Here is a 14,350-nt window from a genome sequence, read left to right as displayed (position 1 = left end):
AGTAGTTGCTTACATAGAATGATTAATCTACTAGAATCTTGAAAGCTAAAACTTGAAAATAAGGACCTACTCTTTATTGCTTTTCAGCAAAAGGAAAACCAGAGCCTCACAAAACCTTGCATAGTCTAGCTAAAGTGGGCTACTTATACCCGTTGACGGTTAAGTCTTGCTGAGTATTAGAATACTCAGCCTTGCTGTTGAAACCCTTTTTCAGGTTTGAGTTTGAGGATCAGATCGCTAGCTTGACCTATCCTTGCTCGTTGCCTCCTGGCTGGTCCGTGGAGTGGGATACGTCTTCGACCGGCAATGACTATGACGAGTGATACCATGCTTGGGCTAGCCTGGTATCCTTTTGCGACGTGTTGTAGTCGTCGTGTTTCATCTTCCGCTGTGTTTAAACTCTGAACTTACTCTTATGATTTGTATGACTGTTTTACTTAAGTTGGCTTTGTAATAATAGTTTTTAACTGGTTTGTAATCATTACTATGCCTGTGTTGTAAAATTGTGGTTGTAATATCTCTGGACTCGCCTTCGTGCGGGGTATGCTTGTTCGATCCGAGAACCGGTGGTTGTATCGGGACGTTACCCGACAGACCCAGAATTATTCCGTTTGAAGTGCGTTTGAGCTAATGTTGCCTTTATGGTGATGGCCTGCGCACTTGAGCCGGGATAATTTAGGCGGTTCTGCCACAGTGTGCCTAGGGATGAAACAATATAATGCATGCCACCCCCTCTCCACTCCACATGCGATAGCAGAAATTTATGGTGTGCCATGTATATGTATCTTTTCTTTTGATACGTAGTGTGATAAATAAAGCCGCGTTTTTCAAGTTTTGATGTTGTCATATGAAGATTGTTGTAGCTAGTATAATAGTCAACAATTTGATCTGCTAATTGATGACGAAAGTTTGTGCAACTATTTTTACATTCCAAAAATGTAGCCATGTGATATTATATGGCACCATTAGATATTTTCTCCAAAATACTATTATTTATTATCAGCATAATGAAAGATTATTGCTTTAAAATTTTCATCTACATTGTACACTAAACCTTCTATGTTGGATTTAAAAGCCATCACTTCCACATAGTTTACAAACTATAATCACCCCTAAAAGGAAACTATTATATAAAATATATGAAATGGAAATGCTAGATCATTTCATATAAAAATGGCATCAATTACCTTTTTGCAAGCTTTTTGTGCAAGTTTTGCAATGGTTATGAAATCCAATTGTCAACTTACATGTTAATTTTACATAAACATGCATTATTTGTGTATGGATGAATTTTGAGCACTCTTTAGACATGTGGACCTTTTATTGTTGTATTATATATTTATCATGATAAAAATGAGTGCTCATTAGCGTAAGCAGTGGCGGAGCATGAAGCAAAATATAGAGGGGGGCCAATTTACCAACTTCAAACCAATATATACAAAAGTTTCATACAAATAAGTTTTGGTTGATGAACTACTAATAACTAGGTCACAGTTAACCTGGACTTGTGTGTTGAGCTAGACTTATGTGTTCTTTTGCGTGTGTGTGTGTGGTGGGTGGGGGGGGGGGGGGGAGTGCCTCTATGGCCCCCTACAGGGCTTCGCCACTGCGCGTAAGGTCATATTTGGTCAACACATTACTGCATGTCTGGTTTTGCCAAAAATTCTAAAACAAAGTTTAGCTATAGTATATATGACAATATGGTTATGATTATCTCATATAGGTGCAATACATTATTAAAATACAACATGTATAATTTGAGCCAATCTATGTTAAACATATTTTTCTTCTATTTTGATGAGTAATGCATGGGGAATGATTTTTGCTATACCTTTTTTATATGTTACATGATAAAAAAATAGAACTCATGCACCAATTGTCCAGGTCAAAATTGCTCGATAGAAAAAATATCATCATGCTCTATACAACCTTTTGTATATTTATTTGTTGTTTCTTCTAAAACCAACATGTCAATCTAATAAGAATATACATAAGTCATCTCATAATTGTCCCTAATTCTGAAGTGATGTACATGCAAACATGATATATACAATGCACAATAATCTTTCCATGTCAAATAGTGAAAATCCATGGTGCAGTACGTATCCCGTATTAGTAGTTTTGACGTGTGGATAATTTTGTGTGTATTACTTGTACTCTACTTTCTTATCACTTTTTGCATGTTACAATAGGATGCCAGTTTCCTGTGAACATATTCATTAGGACAATACGACATCCTATCTTTGTATTACCTTTGTCGTCGAATCTTTCTTGTATCAACAACTGTGTTTAGTCGCGATATGGATGCCAAGTCATAGCTATCCTTGATTTTAGATCGACATACAAACTAATACGACAACGTAACGTATGCCAATCCTACCACATCAGATTGTGGAAACCCACAATGTACCACCTATCCCTTTTCCCCTTTTGATGTGTATTGTGACAACCATGCATCTTACACTTATCGTGCAATCCAGCCCCATAGCGTTGGTTTGGTATACAACTCATGACATAGTGGACCGCAATCAATATAAGAATGGAACCTAAAGCAACTAATCAATGTCTCTAAGGTCCCGTTTGGAACTTTGGAATTGAATTCCATTCTAATAATTATAATTTAGACACAAATCAATTAAGCTAATATGATTATATGCGGAATATAATTGTATAATATTGTTGGTCATATGAGGGAGATACTTATGTGCTATATTTCTACTATAGAGGAGTGAGCCAAAGAGCGTTATATAAGTTACAGAATAGAAATATAGCTTGGTGGTGTATAGAATCAATTTCCATCTCCTAGCCTATGAATTTAGGATAGACTTATATCTAAACTTTGAAAAGTGGTTGGAAAATGATAGAATATAAAATTCTAAGCCAAAAAACCTAGTTTATTAAGTATCTAGTTTTCAATTCCTCTAAAATGAGAGGATCCAAACATCCCCTAATAGTAAATGTCCATTTCAAATAGTCTGCGAATAGGAAATGTATTCATTAGGACAATGACGCACCCTAGCTTGTATTACTTTTGTCTATTCTTTCTTGTATCAACAACCGTGTTTAGTTGCGATACAGATGCCAAGTCATAGACATCCTTGATTTTAGATCAACATACAAACTAATACGACAACGTAACGTATACCAATCCTACCACATTAGATGGTGTGGAAACCCACAGTGTAGCATCTATCCCTTTTTCCCTTTTGACGTGTATTGCATGCGACAACCGTGCATCTTACACTTATCATGCAATCCAACCATGTAGCGTTGGTCTGGTACACAACGCATGACATAGTGTACCGCAATCAATATAAGAATTAGAACCTAAACAAGCAACGAACCGATGTCTCTAATAGTAAATTACCATTTCAAAATTCCTATGATTTCCATGCCAATGTTACATAGGCGATGTGCAATTTGGCACGTGCATGGAACACTACACCGCCATACGAGGCAGCAAACCTTTGAGTAATGAGTAGTTCCTTCGCTGTTCAATATTAAGCTTGCATCATCGCCTGATGAACGATGCATGGTTCGAAACACGGTGCCATCTCTGTGTGCTGGGCTGCTGGCGCGGCACCCCCGGTTGGTCTCCACTCCGGCTTCTTCTCCCCCGCACGCATCGGCAGAGGACGCCTTCCCGTCCAGGTCCAGGTTGGCGCAGTGTGCCACGCCAGATCGCCGTGTGCGCGCTCACACCGGCCGCGCTGCCACCACGCGCGCGCGGCCAAAACGCCCGGCGCCGAGAGCAGCGCGCGGCCGAGCCTTTTCCCCTCGCCCCGCGACGAAATTAACCAGGCGCTGAACTGGCTCGAACTGCCGCGCAAGGCACGCATCGTCCAGGAGCCCCCGGCCCTCCCTCCCCGACGTGGCAGCGCCCGGGGGAGCTATAAATACCGCCATTGCCGCAAGCTCGATCGCCATTCCACTCCGCCTTCGGTGGGAGGTTCGATTCCAGGCAAACAGAGCCCTTCCGTAGTTCCGTTTGAGAGAGCGTCTCGCGTTGGCTCGTTCCTTTCCCCGGTCGGTGGCGAGGATGACCCCGGCGAGCATGGTCGCCATGCCCAGGAGCGTTCCGGCGGCGTTCCCGGCGTCGTCGGCGCGCGCCGGGGAGCGGAGGAACGCCCGGACCGCGCTCAGGACAGCGGCGTGCGGCGGGGACGAGCAGCAGCCGCCGTCCATGGCGGCGGTGCCGCCGTCGCTGCGCGCCATCCAGGCCAAGCGGAAGCAGGCGGCGGCGCAGCGCGGGGTGCCGCGGGCGACGGCCACGAGCGCGGCCGGGTGCGCGGTGGCGGCGCTCGTCAAGGCCGTGGAGGCCGTCCAAGGTGCGGCGGCCGGGGGCGCCGCCGAGGCCGCGCGCGGCGCCGGGGACGCCGTGGCGTGGGTCTTCAGCAAGGTGCACTTCCAGTCGCCGGACCTCGCCGTCGGGCTGCTCGGCATGGTCGCCTGCTGCCTCGGCACCGCCGTCCAGGCGGAGAGGGACCGCATGGAGGCCAGGAGGCTCGAGGCGCTGCGCGACGCGCAGGCCGAGCCCGACGACGACGACGGCGGGGACGCGGACGCGGAGGAGCCCGAGGATCTGCCAGAGCTGGTGGAGGGGGACATGGAGAAGGAGCTCTGGGGCCGGATCGGCATCCTGCATGGCGGCGGCCTGTACGGGGACGGCCAGGAGGAGCTCGACGAGGAAGAGATCAAGGAGATCGACAGCGCCCGCGCACGGCGGCGGAAGGCGGCCTACGAGAGGATCATCGCCTCCGGCGGAGCGAACTCGCTCGTCCTCTCCAACTACGCGCAGCTCCTCTACGAGTTGGACAAGGACATCAACAGGTGCTTCCTTCTTCTTGTCGCATCGAATGCACGCATGCAATGCAACCAACCTTTCGATCACATCTCCCTGAATGCTGTTAGGATTTTGATTGATTTCTCACGCGTGAATGATCGCTGCACACATTTGGCAGGGCGGAGATGTACTTCAAGCAGGCGGTGGCCGCGGAGCCGGCGGACGGCGAGGCAATGCGGAGGTACGGCATGTTCCTCTGGCACGCCCGCGGCGACATCGGTGGCGCGGAGGAAATGTTCACCGGCGCCATCGACGAGGAGCCCGAGAGCAGCCACCACCGGAGCAGCTACGCGTGGTTCCTCTGGATGACCGGCGGCGTCGAGACCTGCCTCATCGACACCGGCAAGAACAACGGCGGCGACGCCGAATGAACCACCGCGCGCCGCAGCAGCCCATCGGAGACCCCAAGACAAGACCTTACCACCGGCGAGTGCCCGGCGGCGGGCCGGCCATCTAGGTACTGCCGCGTCGCATGGCCAGCATCAATGAGCAGCATCGGCCCTTGTAGGGGCCAGTATATACTAGATGAATGCGCGTCAACAAGGAGCCAACCCAGGAGGCAACAATAATGTAGTATAGCGTGTGTGATGCTAGTACTAGTGGTGTGTGGAATAAAGCATCCATGCATCCTTCCAGGGCATGGATTCATCATCAGACAGAAATGTTATAACCGCCTTGTGAACAACAACAACAACAAGAACAATAATATATGGGGAAAACATACACTGTTTCCTTTTTATGTATGGTACTGCTTGACTTCGCAAGGTGTAAGAAACATGGTTGCATTGCTGCTGATATTTGAGGTACACAGAGATGTTTGTACATAGACATGGAGAAAAATCGTCGCATCTTGTCATGGAGGCTCTATAGACAGGCATGAACACTCATCGAACGATACCAGCATATTAACATGAACGATTGCAGATGATTAGATGGAATCTGCTGAATCACCTACACCCCAGCTCTAATCTATTGTCTGCGCTGATACTGGTGTTTGTGCACAGCTTCTGAAGGTCAATGTAGCCGATGATTGTGTCCTCGAACACAACATCTTCCATCTTAGCATCATCGAAGGTCGATCCTGACAAGACTGTATTCTTGAAGATTGCCCCTGTGAGATCAGCCTTCTCGAATTTGACACGGTCTATCACTGCATTCGTGAAGTTGGTTCCTGAAAGCATTTGGACGAGAAGAGCTCATCATTCTGTTTATTCAGTATTGGGAAACAGTGCGGCAATATTATGCAATGAACCAGAACAGCAGAATAAGGTGTGCAATGGTACCTTTGAAGCTTGCGCCAACAGCATAAGCTTTGGACATGACAACTTCAGACATGTCGGCGCCATCAAACTTTGCATCGGACATCAACGCCGCAGCTAGAGACTTGCCTTTCAGATTAGTTTTCTCGTTCGTGTAATCACAAAACCGGAGATCAAGGGGCTTGTCATACACCCCATTTGCCTGACCAATTGTGTTCCCCACGAATGCACGCTCACATCTGTTTGGCTCAGTTGAGAGTGGAGGCAATCTCTAAAAGCCAAAGCAAACAGGGAACAATGTTATCTCAGTAAATTAAAGTGGCACTGCAGCAAGAAAAATAGGTCCTAGATTTAGGATCAAGATTTCGAGAATGTTTAGTGCTGATTGTATATTCAGGTCACACAGGATCAAAAGGAAAATGAAGAGTTTATAGTTCATGACTAATCCTAAGCGAAAATGTGTTCAAATGAAATTTGTTTTTGCAAGCACAAAAGAAACAGAGATAACTAGTTAATCTCAATGGAAAACACTAGTTAGCTATTTCTAAGCTGCTCCATTGAAATTCTGTCAGATACATTTCTAATTGAAATAGCTCATACTTCATCCAGTTGATCTGATCACCGAATACAGCAAAATGGTCATTTTTCTCCACGAATCTTCATAGCTGTGACATTACCTACTTTGTGAGCATGCAATGTGAATCTGAATTCTCATATATCGGCATACAATAAATTAATCAGAACAGAGCTTATAGCTTTAGATTGAGTGGAAGTGATGCTAAATTTAAGGTGCTCTCAGGACTACAGAGAATTGAACTGAATAACATACTAAACTGCAACAACTGATGTTGCGGTAGCTCATATCAAATGATGCGGTAACTGTACTGATGTATTCCTTATGTTGAATAACACAAACTCTTGAGGTTGCTTAAATTTTATTACCAACAACACTAGTAAAGAGTCAAATCCTCTTCCAATAGAGCCCTCAAAAGCTTTCAACATATAAAATCTGGGGAACTACGTTTAACTAGTACTAGTTGGTGCATTCCATGGATTTGAAAATTTCCATGGAGCAGCTTTACATATCTGACAGAAATTTTCTCTGAACCGAATTAAGACAAAGATTAAAGTTCCATTTAATTTCAGCATCATCTGCCTTCTGCAATCTAGCAGAATCAGACTGAGGTCGATCAAAACTACTCATTTCTCAAACCTACATTCCACAAATTCCATCCTGCCCGCAGTGCGATTGCGATAAGAAAAGGAAGGAAAAAAAAAAACCACCAACCTGGCTCGCGGCAATGACCGGGCTGGACGCGGACGCGACGGCCCAGGCCGCCAGCACGCCGCACGCGAGGCGGCCGCCGGCGCTCCTGCCCCCGGCCGCGAGCCACGCCGGCTCGGCGCTCTTCTCGCTCGCCGAGCACGCCACGCGGCGCCTCGGCCGCCGCGCGCGGCAGATCAGCGCCGCGGCGCCGGCCGGCGAGGCGAGGCAGGACGAGGAGGCCATGCCAGTGCGGCGCGGGCTGGCCTTGCGAGGTGGATCGGGATGGGGGAGAAGCGAGGGTGGCGGGCGACGAGGCGGAGTCGGACTCGGAGCGAGGAGCTCTCTCGGCTCTCGAGCCTCGCGCGCTATCTACCTTATCGGCTGGCTTATCCGCCGCGCCCGCTTGGCGGGCGGCCCGCGGGGCCCACACGTGACTCTCGAGGGGTCGTCTCCTTCCGACAGCCGCGTCCCTCTCCCAATTTTGGAGAGCAACCCCAACAGCCCGGAAACCCAAGGCAATCCAGCCAACCAACCAACCAACCACCCCAGCGACGAGACCGCCACCACCTCCCCCGACTCTTCCTCGGCCGGCGCGGGGCAGGCAGGGGAGCGACCGCGGGCGGCAGCCATGAACGGAATCAACCCGAACGGCGGGATCCTGTCGTACGGGACGCTGGAGGGGTACGCGATGTGGGTGGCGACGGGGGTGGCGTCGGCCTTCTTCGCGTCGCTGGAGCGGTGCGCCTGCATCCACCTGCACACGGCCGAGGACGACGGCGACGAGGAGGACCTGGACCTGGAGGAGGCCAGGGAGCGCCCGCTCATGCTCTCGCGCCCCCAGGCGCTCCCCGAGCACTACTACGACCGGTCCGGCTCCGCCGCCTCCTTCGCCAAGATGTGACGACCGCGCCGGCGCCGCGCGATCCGATCCGACCCGTTTCTTGATTCTGCCCTCTGCTGCTTTGTTCCGTTGCGAAATTGCTTTGTTGTTGTGCTCGTACTGTGTGGGGTGTCGGAGATCCTGCGTGATTCCGAGCGCTGATGGATCTGCAATTCCGTGCCGTTTGTATGTTGTCTGATTCTTTGGTTTGTTTTCATTTTTTTTTCTTTTGGGGTTTCGAGACGGCATTGTGTTGATGCCTTGATGGCTCTCGAGCACTCGGCGAATTCCAGATGCCTGACATTTATATTCAGTGTTCGTTTATATTTATATCTGAATTTGCGTGTCACAAACATGCCAATTGTGTTACCTTGTTATTGTTCACAGGCTCAATCAATCAATTGCGATTCGCGCCATCTTTTCTTTCTCTGGTTTTCCACCAAACTTTTGCAGAATGAAGCCGAGCATGGATTACTCCTTTAGGGTTCTCAGAGACGAATACATGTGTTCAAACTTCAAAGTGCTCTAGTGGCTTGCGAAATCGAGTGAGGAGAAATTTTCCTGTTGGTAACGGTTTTGTAACATGCGGGACGTTCCCTGTATCTGACGGTGGCAGAACATACGCATTGTTTTTGGCCAAAATGTCAGTCCTTCAGGCCTTCTGGGATCATGTTCGGAGTACTGCAGGTTCACCAGCAGGTATGTGAAGGTAGGAACCATGAGAAGAGCAGCAACAGCAGAAAAAGCGTTAAGGTAGCATTTCGCCTGAATTTCATGAGCTGCTGCGACTGATCCTGAGAGCCTGAGCCCAAGGAAGATGACGGTTATAGCAGCATCTCTCAGATCTAAGGGGAAGAACAAAAATGGAGGGTGGGTGGGACATTACTGATGAATGCTCCGATGGAAATTAGAAACCCAGTTACCTCCTGCAAGTGTCCTATGACCCTATCTGTGCATGCGTCAGGCTCAGGCCACAAATATTTTGCAAAAGAGTCAGAGATGATGCTTAATTCTACATGATTGGTAGATACGTGCTGTACAATACAACTAAATTGTTGAACTTGAAGGTGCCAGTGCTGTAATTCCGTGGTCTCCATGTTAATTTAGAACACAACATCGATGACTCACATCATCAAATATGCAGCCCGTTTAATGTAAGATTCAATGCAGGAGTTAGTCCTAGTTTGCATCTTAATGTACAACTCTCGTGCCTAAAACAAACATTTTCTTCACTTATACTGCTTTCTGATGAATACGTGTACTCTTTATTTTGCATCTATCAGCTGCTACATGCCTTTGTATACAATGGTGCGTTTGAATCAGACTTTTAAAGCAAACAATGCAGAGTTTTCAGATTAATTGGATTGTACTGCTTAACCCAACAAACATCAGTCATCATTGAAGTATACCCATCAATCCATCATGCACACGTACATCTGCATACTAAAAACTGATGAGTATCATAACACCAATACACTGGTATTTCAGCGCACAGTATTGTTTGACAACAACAGGTAGTAGCTCTACATTCTAACGCCATCAGCATTCTAACGCATCACAGGCTGGCACCTTGCATCACCCTAGTCCCTAGAAACCGAGTGGAGAGAGTTTTATACGGCCATGAAATTAACATATATTTTCAGTAACGCCGTCATCATGCGCGCCAGGATTACAGATCCCATTTCCATCCACATACGGATTTTCGCGTCCCTGATCACGAGGCACTTCTTCAGGGTTACAAGTTGAGTTGAATCCGTGCTAAGTGGGCGTGCTTATGAAGTTATGATGCGAGTGACCTTCCCTTGCAGTTGATGCGAAATTCATCAGTGTCTGAAGGCTGAAGCATCAGCAGCATACCAAACTTCGATGAAACTCTTCAGAAAGCCCACCCATCAGCACAAACTTAAGAAAGGCCCAATCCGACAAGCATCACAAAAAAAAAGAGGCCCACTCTCCTCCCGCCCTTCCGCCACAGCTCAACCAAACGGTTTGCCAACAACTGGCAGGGCAGACTTGCTGTTCTTTAGTCCCACACCGGCTGTTCACCAAGCACCACACCAGCTTAAATACCCACTCCTCAGCCCCATCACTCGCCGAGCAGGTAGCGACTGCTTGTCACCCGAGCCGGGGGCATTAAGGTGGTGCGGATGCCGATTGCGCGGCGCTTTGGGCCTGGGTCTGGTTGTCGCATTCCGCGGCCCGCCCGTTCCAAGTTGCGTAGTGGGCTGCGGGCGCTTTGGCGAAGGCCTCGGCGTCCCGGCACTTAGAGCGGCGGGCATTGCGTGAGGCTGGCTTCACAGAGCAGCGAATACCGCCCGCTTCCAACGGTGGAAGGATAACGGGCCGCTGCGCTCCCGGCCCGCTTGGGCCCAGACGCCCTCTCTGGCAGACCACCATCTTTTTGCAAAAAATTTTTTTCCCTTTGCTCCTCTTTTGCTCACGAGCGGGAACATTTTTTTTCCCTTTGCTCCTCTTTTGCTCACGAGCGGGAACAAACAGCTTCTTGTTGGCATCGGTGAAATTTCCATGCGTAGAATACTACTAGTGAACAACAGGAATTGTATTTGTTATGTTTCTGTAAGAATCGGTGCAATTTTTTTTCCTTTGCTCCCCTTTAATTTTTTTTCCCTTTGCTCCTCTTTTGCTCACCAGCGGGAACAAACAGCTTCTTGTTGGCATCGGTGAAATTCCCCTGCGTAGAATACTACTAGTGAACAACAGGAATTGTATTTGTTATGTTTCTGTAAGAATAGGTGCAAATTTTTTTCCTTTGCTCCTCTTTTGCTCACGAGCGGGAAAAAACAGCTCCTTGTGGGCATCGGTGAAATTCCCATGCGTAGAATAATACTACTGAACAACAGGAATTGTATTTGTTATGTTTCTGTAAGAATCGGCGGACGAAAATTCGCCCTGTTCGGAATGGCTGGCTGGGGCTGATTTGTGTGAAGAAGGAGTACTGTAGCGGCTGGTTGCTGTAGCAAAATGTTACCGTAGAGTTCCAAATAACGAGAATATGACTATATGCGGTGGTACTATAGCGCTGGTGGTACTGTAGCGTTGGTCCGGCTAGACAAGCCAAGTGGACAGCTCAATTGAAGGGACGTAGAAGATCACCTGAATTATCGGTTGTGCAGGGGGTTTGAGCCTTGTGGCACCGGTCTCGCGGACGCTTCATACATTCGGTCGGGAGGAGAACCACTACCAAGATGTTCTTGCGGTCTTGGCATCTTGTAGAGCTGCTGCTCGACTGAAGATGCCGGCCGCTCGTCTTCTTCCGCGACGATTCGCCCTCCCTGACTGAAACAGGCAAGCTCCGCAACAAGCACGCAAGCCAAGAGAAGCAGCATGCGCCGTGTTGGGGACTTCATTGACGTCGTGCGGAGGAGGAAGAAAGCTGGACCGGACGGTAGATGGAGAGCCGACTATGCAGGTTGATGCTGAATTTGCTGATCTGCAAGGACTGCAGGTTCCGTTCCGGAACTAAGTAGTAGCGCACCTCAAGTTCGCTGGCGTGTCCTTGCTCGATGTTTGGATCCGTCTAATGATTGGACGCATGTTGGATTTGTCTAATGCTTGACAGGAGTGACATCATTGCTTGTGTGATTGATTACTCCGAGGCCGAAAGAGTGGTTAGTTTGGATGGCAGCCGGATTTCAAACGTTTGGGATCTGAAAGTTGACTGAACATCCAGTGAATGCAGATCCTCCTACTTTTCACGTTTGGCAGTTTGACACCATCTTTGTGATCCTACCGTCTGAACGTCGAAAATCTCTATGACTAACATCATTCAAGGATGTGCCGCAGATGTCCGAATGTGAATGTTCCAAAAAAAAAAAAATTCAGCAGTCAGCACCAAAGCTCTTTGCTCTTTGAGAAAATGCAGGTGGCGACGTGTTTGTCAACTCCAATCATGCCGTGTCAACTAAAATTTCTACTAAACATTGGCTTTGCCATCACACTGTTCTTTCCGATGCATAATTTATCTTGAACCACATCTAGTTGTTCACACTCCAATGAATTTTGTGGTTCTAGTATTCCTAAGCGTGAGCGTGACTGGTGTTGCACATATGGATCAGGTGTACAGGATCATATTCCAACATCAATTTTTGAATGTATCATGCGACAGTTCAGACTTCAGAAAGTATCTTAATGTGCTCTCGTTCTGTGACTTCCCACCTTTCCTACTTTGTTCGTAAGTCCTGCTGGATAATAGACTAGTGCCATTTTCTGATGAATTATCCTACTCAAAGACGAGAAGAAGCGGAAAAAAAGAATATTATCTTCGTATGGCTATTTATTTCTTTAATCTGTCAGCTGCCACCTGCCTGACTAAACAATGTTATGTATTTGGATCATGCATGAACAACGCTGCCTTGAAGTTTTAAACTGTTAGCTGTCATGAGGCCTTTGGGATCAACAATTCCCAAGCTTTCAGAACCCTTGGATTGTACTGCCTAACTCATCAATCACTCATTGCACATTCCTATCATACACATCACAGGTCTGATCTTATTTTACGCTGCAAATGGACAAGAACAGACCAGTATGGCTGTATGCTAGAGTCTTTGACTAGCAATCTAGCTACTATTTCACTGCAATTGACCGCATCTAACTTCTATCTTACCATTTCACTATTGTCACATCATATTACTGGATTATCTGAGAAATCAATTGAAAAGACCACAACTAATTCTGTGTAGAAATTCGCAATGGTCAAAATGGCTATGGGGCACTGCATTTGCTTTTCAGGTTCTTTGTGGAATGGAGGAATCCCCTTGGAATGTTTGCTTGAATTGTACTTATGGTAGCAAAATCCCCAATAATTTCATGTCAACTCTAATAATGTTTCAAAAGGCATAATAAGGAAAACTAAATGCAATTCACTTAATTCCACTTCCACAAGGTTCTATTTTACATCAGTTCAAGAGACAGCAGCAGCAACTTCACAGATCACTCCGTATGGCTGAATACAAAAACTCTGCGTATCTCGTTGCAAGTGCAGACCGATTTCTGCTTCGCTGGATCACAGATCTAGTCAATTGTGCAATGGATTTGGCCCCTGAGGTACCAACCTCTTGGATACTACATGCATGCGCTTGTAATCTTCACGAAGGTGTCGCCGTGAAGCTGAAGAAGATGCCTGCTTTGACAAATAGGCCGGTGGCAAGCCCCCTCCGCCGCTGTCGCCGAATGCCACGACATCTTGTTCTGCAACTCTCCGGACATGGTTGACGATTGCCATTAGAAGAAGACTGATGAGCAGCAGCATCGCCCTGGTTTTCAGAGACCTTCCCACCATGATGCGATGCTTCAATTCAAGAGAGATGTTAGAGAGAAGAGAATGAGAGGTAGAGGGAATCAGGGAAGAAGAAGATCTGGACCCAGAAGTTTTGAAAACAAACATGATGCTTTGCCGCTTTATACTGAGAAGGTTATGGATCACCAACTACTTTTTCCAATGATAGTCCAAGAGATTTAATGCCATGGCAAACAAAGACTTGACTTCTTATCGGTGACGCGACAGGTTGATCTCTTATAATATACTGCATAGTCTTGGACGGTGCACATGAATCTCCAAGATCAATCGGTTTGCCAGAAAGACACTGAACCCTATTCACATAGCCATACTCTCGCTCGGGTTTGCTCTACATAGAAATGTGCCAAGAGATAGGAAGGATTTGCAAAGGCATGACGTGTATTTGGGCTAAAAGACACAAAGAAGTCACAAAGTGCACCGTATCATTCCAATCGATCATTTGAGTCCAAAGATTAGGTCCAAGAGCTTGACCCACCCAAAGGTCACAACACGCAGGTGGCCATCAGTGACGAGTCAGAGCCATTGCCTTTTCTTCAGAAACCAACAAAAAGCACGGCTTCCCCTGATGAATTTCGTGCCGCGTGACTGCGTGAGTGCTAAATTTCGGCACCCGCACAACACTTCGCTGTCGGAGAAATCAGGCTCGTAAAGGCTCTCACACGACGGCGCAAAGCCTCACCAGCACGACGTAGAACTTGCTCAAAGGAACCATCGTGCCTGAAGATTTCAGCCATTAACTCCGTCCAGCCCCCACACCAGATTGCTCGGCGCAGCAGGCCGCAGC

The 14,350-nt window shown here is 47.4% G+C and overlaps 3 protein-coding genes across 3 annotated transcripts; 2 read left to right on the top strand and 1 right to left on the bottom strand.

Moving 5' to 3' along the window:
- Window positions 1-3,966: 3,966 nt before the first annotated feature.
- LOC120650601 lies at window positions 3,967-5,484 on the top strand. The gene is made up of 2 exons (XM_039927779.1): window positions 3,967-4,830; window positions 4,962-5,484. Exons 1-2 carry the CDS (start codon window positions 4,040-4,042, stop codon window positions 5,212-5,214), a joined length of 1,044 nt encoding a protein of 347 aa, XP_039783713.1. The 5' UTR covers window positions 3,967-4,039; the 3' UTR covers window positions 5,215-5,484.
- Window positions 5,485-5,526: 42 nt separating this feature from the next.
- LOC120650602 (thylakoid lumenal 17.4 kDa protein, chloroplastic-like) lies at window positions 5,527-8,588 on the bottom strand. The gene is made up of 3 exons (XM_039927780.1): window positions 7,391-8,588; window positions 6,127-6,373; window positions 5,527-6,014 (listed from the first exon to the last, which is right to left on the bottom strand). Exons 1-3 carry the CDS (start codon window positions 7,610-7,612, stop codon window positions 5,791-5,793), a joined length of 693 nt encoding a protein of 230 aa, XP_039783714.1. The 5' UTR covers window positions 7,613-8,588; the 3' UTR covers window positions 5,527-5,790.
- Window positions 7,858-8,618, top strand: LOC120650603. The gene has a single exon (XM_039927781.1). It carries the CDS (start codon window positions 7,998-8,000, stop codon window positions 8,268-8,270), a length of 273 nt encoding a protein of 90 aa, XP_039783715.1. The 5' UTR covers window positions 7,858-7,997; the 3' UTR covers window positions 8,271-8,618.
- Window positions 8,619-14,350: the final 5,732 nt, after the last annotated feature.

This window comes from Panicum virgatum, chromosome 9K (genome assembly GCF_016808335.1).
Source record: "Panicum virgatum strain AP13 chromosome 9K, P.virgatum_v5, whole genome shotgun sequence".
Classification (NCBI taxonomy): Eukaryota; Viridiplantae; Streptophyta; class Magnoliopsida; order Poales; family Poaceae; genus Panicum; species Panicum virgatum.
The sequence above is the reverse complement of the archived record's forward strand: the minus strand, read 5'-3'. Positions and strand labels throughout refer to the sequence as shown.